Source organism: Oncorhynchus tshawytscha, linkage group LG01 (genome assembly GCF_018296145.1).
Source record: "Oncorhynchus tshawytscha isolate Ot180627B linkage group LG01, Otsh_v2.0, whole genome shotgun sequence".
NCBI classification, from domain to species: Eukaryota; Metazoa; Chordata; class Actinopteri; order Salmoniformes; family Salmonidae; genus Oncorhynchus; species Oncorhynchus tshawytscha.
This window is the reverse complement of record NC_056429.1, coordinates 35,172,654-35,182,899: the sequence shown is the minus strand read 5'-3', so window position 1 is coordinate 35,182,899 and position 10,246 is coordinate 35,172,654. Positions and strand designations below refer to the sequence as shown.

The 10,246-nt window shown below is 42.4% G+C and overlaps 1 protein-coding gene across 3 annotated transcripts in view; it reads right to left on the bottom strand.

The window, feature by feature from the left end:
* Positions 1-5,010: 5,010 nt before the first annotated feature.
* The window catches only part of LOC112246643 (CMP-N-acetylneuraminate-beta-1,4-galactoside alpha-2,3-sialyltransferase-like), a 97,458-nt gene continuing 92,222 nt past the window's right edge, over positions 5,011-10,246 (bottom strand). For all 3 annotated transcript variants that reach the window (XM_042320762.1, XM_042320759.1, XM_024415110.2), the window contains one exon: positions 5,011-5,486. In XM_042320762.1, the coding sequence (XP_042176696.1) occupies positions 5,382-5,486 (105 nt within the window). In that variant the 3' untranslated portion in view covers positions 5,011-5,381. The remainder of the gene's footprint in view (positions 5,487-10,246) is intronic.

Genomic DNA, 10,246 nt, shown 5'->3' with positions numbered 1-10,246 from the left:
TAAAGACAGGCAAACTTAAATCCATTTTTACCTCATTTCTACCAGCATGTCACATGCAACCAGAGAATAACAACTCTAGACCATCTTTACTCCACACACAGACACATACAAAGCTCTCCCTCACCCTCCATTTGGCAAATCTGACCATAATTCTCTCCCCGATTCTTGCTTACAAGCAAAAACTATAGCAGGAAGTACCAGTGACTCGCTCAATACGGACATGGTCAGATGACGCGGATGCTATGCTATAGGACTATTTTGCTAGCACAGACTGGAATATGTTTCGGGATTCATCCAATGGCATTGAGGAGTATACCATCTCAATCACCGGCTTCATCAATAAGAACATCGATGACGTCGTCCCCACAGTGACTGTATGTACATATCCCAACCAGAAGCCATGGATTATGCATCGAGCTAATATCTAGACCTGCCGCTTTCAAGGAGCGGGACACTAATCCAGGCGCTTATAAGAATCCTTCTATTCCCTAAGACGCACCATCAAACAGGCAAAGCATCAATCCTACTACATTGGCTCTGACGCTCGTCAGATGTGGCAGGGCTTGCAAACTATTACGGACTACAAAGGGAAACCCAGCTGCGAGCTGCCCAGTGACACAAGCCTACCAGATGAGCTAAATGCCTCGGGGCGGCAGGGTAGCCTAGTGGTAGAGTGTTGGGCATCCGAATCCCCGAGCTGACAAGGTACAAATCTGTCATTCTGCCCCTGAACAAGGCAGTTAACCCACTGATCCTAGCCGTCATTGAAAATAAGAATTTGTTCTTAACTGACTTGCCTAGTGTTAAAGATAGGGCTGACTACTGCCCCCTTTGGAGGAATTGCGTGCCCATAGTAAACAGAACAAAAATCTGTCAAAAATTGCTAATATATGCATATAATAATTATTATTGAATAGAAAACACTCTAAAGCTTCTAAAACCGTTCAAATTATGTCTGTATGTAAAGCAGAACTCTCAGGGCAGCCATTCTCCCAAACTCTCTCTTGGCAACAGAAAAGTTGGGACAACATTGACGTCATCGCCCCCACCCTTCCCAACCAGCTACAGATCTGGGAACAGTTCCTATCTCTTCAGCGCGATGTCCCCTTTCAGTGGGGCCTGTCATTGTGAGAATCACGCGCTCCCCCGAGTTTTGGCAGGCTGAAACCTCCGGGTCACGCGAAAATACATGTACTTTCATGCGCGCGTCGGGTCCGGAGCTCTCTTTGTTCCAAGATTCACCAAACGATGTAGGTTTGTCTGTTCACGCTAAGGATTGTTTTGCATGTTTAGAACATGCTAAAGCTCGATTCTGCACTTAGTTTGACCAGTTTAGTCGACATATAATATGTAATTTTGAAGTTTTGATGCGCATCCACTAGAATTTTGGCTGCATTTCGACCGGAATTTGTCGTGTTTGATAACCTAAAGACACAGACTTGAAAACCAAACACAGTTTTTGGTAAGTATAACTCCTTCCACGTCTTCTGATCGAAGAACATCAAAGGTAAGGGAATATTTATGTGTTAATTATGGGTTTCTGTGGACTCCGAGATAGAGGAGACATAATGCTCATTTCTGAGCGCCGTCTCATATTATAGCCTAGTGAACGAAGTCTGTAACGTTAAAAATAAATGTAACACAGCAGTTGCATTAAGAAGAAGTGTATCTTTCTAACTATATGTAGAACATGTATATTTAGTCAAAGTTTATGATGTGTATTGCTTGTTATCTGACGTTAGTTCCGGCAGATATCATCATTTCTCCGGACATTTGAGTTGCATTTTTTGAACATGGCGTCATTGTAAACAGAGATTTATGGATATAAATTGCATATTATTGAAAAAAACATAAATGTACTGTGTAACATGTCTTATTACTGTCATCTGATGAAGATTTTCAAAAGGTTAGTGAATTATTTTTCTTTTAATCCTGCGGTTGTTGATTGCATATTTTGTTCAACGTGGCTATTCAAATTAGCTGTGTCTTTGGTGGTGGTTTGACATAAATATGTGCTATGTTTTCGCCGTAAAACATTTTAGAAATCTGACTTGCTGGCTAGATGAACAAGGTGTTTATCTTTCATTTGAGCTATTGGACTTGTTAATGTGTGGAGGTTAAATATTTCTAAGAATATTTTTGCGTTCCATGCGCCACGTCCCAGTTAACGTCGGAAGGGATCGTTCCCAAATGGGAACCCTAACCCGTCATCAGGTTAAATAAAGGTCAAATACAAAAATAAAAATAAGGCGCTACAGAGGGTAGAGTACATCACTGGGGCCAAACTTCCTGACCTCCAAGACCTATATACTAGGCGGTGTCAGAGAAAAATTGTCAAAGACTCCAGTCACCCAAGTCATAGACTGTTCTTTCTGCTACTACATGGCAAGCGGTACCGGAGCGCCAAGTCTAGGTCCAAAAGGCTCCTTAACAGCTTCTACCCCCAAGCCATAAGACTGCTGAACAATTAATCAATTGGCCACACGGACTGTTTTTACACTGCTGCTACTCGCTGTTTATTATCTATGCATAGTCACTTTACCCCTACATGTACAAATGACCTCGACTAACCTGTACCTCCGCACATTCCGGTACCCCCTGTATATAACCTTGTTGTTGTTATTTTATTGTGTAACTTTTTATTACATTTTTTACTTTAGTTGATTTAGTAAATTTTTAAAACTCCATTTCTTGAACTGCATTGTTGTTTAAGGGCTTGTAAGTAAGCATTTCACGATAAATTCGACACGTGACAAATAACATCTGATTTGATTTGACTGTAAATTGCTAAGGACAAGAGCACACGCTAAATGACCAAAATGTAAATCTCAAAATGAGAACTTGCAAAGAACACTGCGTAATATGTCACTGCATGGGTAATTCCAGCAATATACTGTAAATTAGATTACAGTAACATTTTTGGTAGCGTAAAATGCATTACCGTAAAATAGATTACAGTAGCTGTACTGTAAAATTAATTACAGTAAATTATTGGCCACTTTCTTCCAGTAAGTTACTGTAATCCATTTTACTGTTATGTATTTTACTCTACCAAAAAGGTAGAAAATAAGATAATATGTAATTGATCAGAGAATGGCGGATAAGACACCACATATTATTACTTAAAAAATTTCAATGAATTTGGGCAAAAACAAAGAAAATTATAATGTTTATACAACAACTGACAGTAGTCAGTAGTAACACTGAGTATGTTTGTGGGCCATGCAGAGGCCTGACATAAAGGATGCATCCCAAATGACACCCTATTCCCTAAAGGGCTGCAGGTAGCCTAGCAGTTAAGAGCATTCAGGTTGCTGATTCAAATCCCCTAGCCAACTAGATAAAAATTGTGCCTTTGAGCAAGGCACTTAACCCTAATTGCTCCTGTAAGTCGGACTGGATAATATTGTCTGTTAAATGATGTATAGGCTCCTGGCCAAAAGTAGTACAGAACATAGGCAATAGGGCAGGGCTTTCCAACCCTGTTCCTGGAGAGCCACCCTCCTGTTTGTTTGTTTCTCCAACTAACCTGATTCAGTTTATCAGCCAGCTAATTATTAGAATCAGGTGTACTAGATTAGTCTTAGAGCGAAAACTTACAGGATGGTAGCTCCCCAGGAACAGAGTTGGAGAGCCCTGTAATTGCGTGTCATTTGGAACTCAGGCAAAGATAACAGCATTAAGACCAGAGTAACAGTGTGAAACGTGATCCAGGACAGTTCAGTGTTTGGGAACCACACTGATGGACTTAAGATCACACAAAGCCCAGTGTTTCTCACAGAGAACAGTAAAAATAAAATATAGGCTCTTACAAATAATTTATGTTTATCCAGTGAGGGGATTGATTGTTCACTCATCTTCTTTCCTTTGAAAAACAAAAGACAGAGTAGAACAAATGAATCTCTAAAGGTAAATAATTGTAATACATCGTAAAAGGTGGGAAGGAAGGAAGTTGTGGAGGGCTTCTAAAAGTCATGAGCATCTCTGCTTCCAGATACAGTAGAACAGAATACGTATGCTCATTATTTGCTATCCCGGCGTCAACCATCCTATAATGACGAAGCCCAGATAAAGAGGGCACCGCAGCCATTACGAGATATGAAAATAAATAACAGTTTAAGAACAGTAACAGCAGTTTCTGCAATGTGTATGTAGTGACTGAATATATTCAAGTATACTGTATGAGCAGAGGTATGCACTTCTTCCTCCTCCAAAGATATTCTCGGTCCATCTTTTCATAATGCTGTATTGAGTCAGCAGTTTTAAGTTCCTCGGTGTCCACATCACTTGTCATGGACCATCAACACCCCCACTCTTGTCAGCGTCTGTAATTCCTAAGGCGACTGAAGAAATTTGGCATGTCACCCCGGGTCCTCTCCAAATACTACCGATGCACCATCGAGAGTGCCCTGACCGGTTGCATTACGGCCTGGTACAGGAATCGCTCCATTCACGCCCACAAGGCCCTCCAGCGAGTGGTGAAGACGGCCCACCACATCACTGGGACCGTGCTCCGACCCATCTAGGACATCTACTCGAAACGGTGCCTGAGGAAAGCTCCAAGCATCATCAAGGACCCTGCACACAAGTTGTTTACTCGCTTACCGTCGGGCAGACGGCTCAGTGACAATTTGTATCTACCAGCCATCAGACTACTGAACATTTGAACTTGACTGACCACCTTCTCTGATTCTCGGCACCTTAGCGCGCGCACACACAGGCACACACACACACACATGCACACACACACACGCACATAAAAAATGCTGCTTCCAGACATATTGCGATTGCTAAATACTGCACAATTTAAACACTTGCCCCCAAATCCCCTCTTGCCCAAAACCCACAGATAAATACTAGACTATAAATTGTGCCTTCCTGTATTGTACTTATACAAAAAAAATATTCTATTCAACTGAGCCATTTACTTTATGTTCATATTTTTATCATTTATTATTTCTTACTGTTGTTGCATTGTCGAGAAAGAACTTGCAAGTAAGCATTTAGTTGGACGGTGTATACCATGTTTATCCCATACATATGACTAATAAAACTTCAAACTATTGTCACACTGCAGCAAATCATAAAATAGAACAGTATAACTCCGTGTTCAACAGAGTTCAAGTTCCCTTTGTTCTAGAGTATTCTAGAGTGTTGTGTATCTCTCCAATGAAGTCCAGTGAAGATGCCATCTACCACAGTTATCTTCTGTCAGAGATAGGAACGCTTCAGAACCCTTCACCAGCCTTCTGTCCTGACAACAGTATGCCTCAGCCAGTGGTGAAGGTTAGGTTGAGGGGAACAGAGCAGGACGTCACAATGCTGCTCCTGTGTTTCACCTCCATATCTCTCTGCGATCTGGGATTGGCTGGATGTTGTCATCAGCACCCCGAGCCACAGATCCCATGGGTCAAGTCCTGTATAACACCGGCCTTCACCAGCTTAATCAGGAACTCCTTCTCTTTAGAAATGTTATGAGTCCAGGACTGTGAACAGGAGACAGGGAGGGAGGAGAGGATAGGTGGGGAGAGAGGGAGGATGGAGAGACAGAAAGGACAGGGGGGTAGAGGACAGGAGATGCAGAGGAAACAATTAGGTACTTTACAGGGGATGGAGGTAAAAAGTAACATTCTTTGAAAATGGAGGCAGGGAGGATGACAAAGCTGTTGCATCCACATACTATTACTTTACTTTCAACTTTTGATCACAGAGATTTTCTCAGTGGAGGCAAAGGTGAGAGGTACAATAGAAGACCGAAAGTAAACAGACCATTGAGGTTGACAGGGACACTATTGTGTCTTTTTAAAAGGAGCTTTCTACACTTACGGAGCTGCACCTTAAATAAAGCGGATGAGAGAGAGACAACACCACATGACTGTACAATGTGGTTCACTAAACGTTGTGGCTAAACCATTTTTTTACCGTGGGCTGTTGGATGCAAAAGATAAGAGAGAGAAAGAGAAGTGATTTATTATTATGGCTCCACGAGCTAAATGCGAAAACCATTCACAGCTCAAAACAGCCATGTCCATAGTGAAAGATCTGATGGAGATGCCGGTACATGACGGTAAATGATGATGGGAAAACTAGTGTCATTGCAGGCATGTTCAAAACCTTTTACTAACCACGACCACATCCTTTACAGGAACAACCTATCCCATACTTGCCTCTACTGAAACCAATAGCTGTTATCAAACAGTTGAAAGGCAATAGCTATCGTGTGTCTGGTCTAAAATATCACCCTTTTTGATTCCAGGTACAACCCTTTTGGGTTCCGTGTAGAACTCTCTGTAGAAAGGGTTTTACATGGAACCCAAAAGGGTTCTACCTGGAAACAAAAGAGATCTACTGGGAACCAAAAAGTGTTATTCAAAGGGCTATTATATGAGGGCAGACTAAGAATCCCTTTTGGTTCTAGATATTACCTTATTTTCTAATAATGCAGTGAATCCTTTAGGTATCATTAGAAAGAACATATGATAAGTGTTTGACCAATCTTAGCTGTTCAGTACATAGCTGTGTTTGTTTGCTCCATTCAGAGGCAGGATAGCCTGTTGGACCGAGCGGTTCTACAGGCACAGACCCAAAGGACTTTGAGTGTGAGGCCCAGCGTTCATCTTGGAATGACAGCTTCACACGGGCCCTGGGTCACCCACAGAGAGAATAATGTACTACCACAGCTCTCAATTATACATGGCAGGGGGGTGGGAGTGGTGCTGTGATGGGTTTGTGCCACTGCAAACTAAAACACAAGTTGACACAAGGAGAGTGCACACTGACATCTGGTTCAAAACAAATCAAATTGTATTGGTTACATGCACCAAATTTAACTGGTGTAAACTTTACATGGAAATGCAGAATACAAAAATAAAAATGTTTGCTACATAAAAAATAAATAGTAACACAATTAAAACAATAATGAGGTAATATACAAGGAGTACCAGTATCGAGTCAATGGGCAGGGGTACTAGGTAGTTAATTGAAGTAATAGCGAGAAATTTCCAAGAAACTGAAGATGCTGTACAATGCTGAGTTGCAAAGAAAAAGCCATATCTCAGACTGGCCAATGAAAATATAATATAATATTAAGATGTGCAAAAGAACACAGACTATTTAATGAAGCTGCCAGTTGAGGACTTGTGAGGAGCCTGTTTCTCAAACTGGACACTCTAATGTACTTGTCCTCTTGCTCAGTTGTGCACCGGGGCCTCCCACTCCTCTTTCTATTCTGGTTAGAGTCAGTTTGCACTGTTCTGTGAAGGGAGTAGTACACAGCATTGTACGAGATCTTCCGTTTCTTGGCAATTTCACGCATTGGACTAGCATTCATTTCTCGGAACAAGAATAGACTGATCAGTTTCAGAAAGTTATTTGTTTTTGGCCATTTTGAGCCTGTAATCGAACCTACAAATACTGATGCTTCAGACACTTAACTAGTCTAAAGAAGGCCAGTTTTATCAGTACAATAGTTTTCAGCTGTGCTAACATAATTGAAAAAGGGTTTTGTAATGATCAATTAGCCTTTTAAAATTATAAACTTGGATTAGCTAACACAATATGCCATTGGAACACAGGAGTGATGGTTGCTGATAATGGGCCTCTGTCCGCCTATGTAGATATTCCATTTAAAACATCAGCGGTTTCCAGCTACAATAGTCATTTACAACATTAACAATGTCTACACTGTATTTCTGATCAATTTTATATTATTTTAATGGACCAAAAATGGGCTTTTCTTTAAAAAACAAGGGCATTTCAAAGTGACCCCAAACATTTGAACGGTAATGTACATGTAGGTAGGGGTAAAAGTGACTAGGCAATCAGGATATATAATAAACAGACTAGCAGCAGCGTATGTGAAGATTGTGAAAGTGGGTCTATGTGTGGCATCAATATGCAAGTGTGTGTGAGAGTATGTAGTGTGTGTGTGTGTGTGTGTGTGTGTGTGTGTGTGTGTGTGTGTGTGTGTGTGTGTGTGTGTGTGTGTGTGTGTGTGTGTGTGTGTGTGTGTGTGTGTGTGGAATGTTAGTGTAGTGGGAATGTGTTGGTAGAGTCTAGTGAGTGTGCATAGAGCCAGTGCAGGGGTGTCAGTGCAAAACAAGTGCAAAACAATTAAGATAAAGATTAAGATAAAGAATTAAATAATAAAGGGGATCAATGAAATTGTCCAGGTAACCATCAGTCTTATGGCTTGGGGTTAGAAGCTGTTCAGGTACCTTTTGGTCCCAGACTTGGTGCTCCGGTATCGCTTGCCATGCGGTAGCAGAGAGAACAGTCTATGACTTGGGTGGCTGGAGTCTTTGACAATTTTTAGGGCCTTGCTCTGACACTGCCTGGTATAGAGGTCCTGGCATTGTCGCGCCCTCATCATGACTGTGTTGGTGTGTTTGGATGATGATAGGTCCTTAGTGATGTGGACACTCCACTACAGCCCCTTCGATTTGAATGGGGGCGTGTTCAGCCCTCCATTTCTCGTAGTCCACGAAAAGCTTATTTGTCTTGCCCATATTGAGGGAGTGGTCTGCCAGGTTTCTGACCTCCTTGCAATAAGCTGTTTCATTAGCCTTAGTGATCAGGCCTATCACCGTCGTGTTGTCGGCAAGCTTAATGGCAGTGTTGGAGTAATGCACGGCCACGCAGTTTGGGTGAACAGGGACTACACAAGGAGAATCAGCACGCACCCCTGAAGGGCCCCCCTCACCAACTAGGGGCGGCCCATCAGGAAGTCCAGGATACAGTTGCAGAATGAGATGTTCAGTCCCAGATTCCTTAGCTTAGCGATGAGCTTGGAGGGCACTATGTTGTTTAATGCTGAGCTGTAATCAATGAACAGCATTCTCATGTATGTGTTGATTTTATCCAGGTGGGAATGGGCAATGTGGAGTGCAATAGAGATTGCGTCATCTGTTCATCTGTTGGGGCGGTATGCGAATTTCAGTGGGTCCATGGTTTCTGGGATGATGATGTTGATGTGAGCCATGACTAGCCTTATAAAGCATTTCATGGCTACAGAAGTGAATGCTATGGGGCAATAGTCATTTAGACAGGTTACCTTGGCATTCTAAAGGCACAGGGACTATGGTGATTTGCTTAAAAAATGTAGGTAAACTACATGACCAAAAGTATGTGGCCAACTGCCCGTAGAACATCTCATTCCAAAGTCATGGGCGTTAATATGGAGCTGGTACCTCCCCTTTGCAGTTATAACAGCCTCCACTCTTTTGGGAAGACTTTCCACTAGATGTTGGAATATTGCTGCAGGGACTCACTTCCATTCAGCCACAAGAGCATTAGTGAGGTTGGGCACTGATGTTGGGGTGATGAGGCCTAGCTCGCAGTTGGCATTCCAATTAATTCCAAAGGTGTTCGATGGGGTTGAGGTCAGGGCTTTGTGCAAGCCAGTCAAGTTCTTCCACTACGATCTCGACAAACCATTTCTGTATGGACCTTTTTTTGTGCACAGGGGCATTGTCCTGCTGAAACAGGAAAGGGCCTTCCCCAAACTGTTGCCACAAAGTTGGAAGCACAGAATCGTCTAGAATGTCATTGTATGCTGTAGCGTTAAGATTTCCCTCCACCAAACCCAGATTCGTCTGTCTGACTGCCAGATGGTAGAGTGTGATTCATCACTCCAGAGAACGCATTTCCACAACTCCAGAGTCCAATTGGCAGCTAGCTTTATAACCACTCAAGCTGACGCTTGGCATTGCACATGGTGATCTTAGGCTTGTGTGCGGCTGCTCGGCCATGGAAACCCATTTTATTCAGCTCCCGATGAACAGTTATTGTGCTGACTTTGCTTCCAGAAGAAGTTTGGAACTTGGTAGTGAGTGTTGCAACCGAGGACAGACAAGTTTTAAGCACTACATGCTTCAGCACTCTGAGGTCCTGTTCTGTGAGCTTATATGGACTACCACTTCACAGCTGAGCCGTTGTTGCTCCTAGACATTTCCACTTCACAAGAACAGCACTTACAGTTGACTGGGGCAGCTCGAGCAAGGCAGACATTTGACAAACTGACTTGTTGGAAAGGTGGCATCCTATAACGGTGCCATTTTGAAAAATTAACTGAGCTATTCAGTAATGCCATTCTACTGCAAATGTTTGTTTATGGTGGTTGCATGGCCGTGTGCTTGGTTTTATAGACTTGTCAGCAACAAGTGTGGCTGAAATAGCCGAATCCACTAATTCAAAGGGATGTTCACATACACTATATATACAAAAAAAGCTGGTCAGTGCATACTCC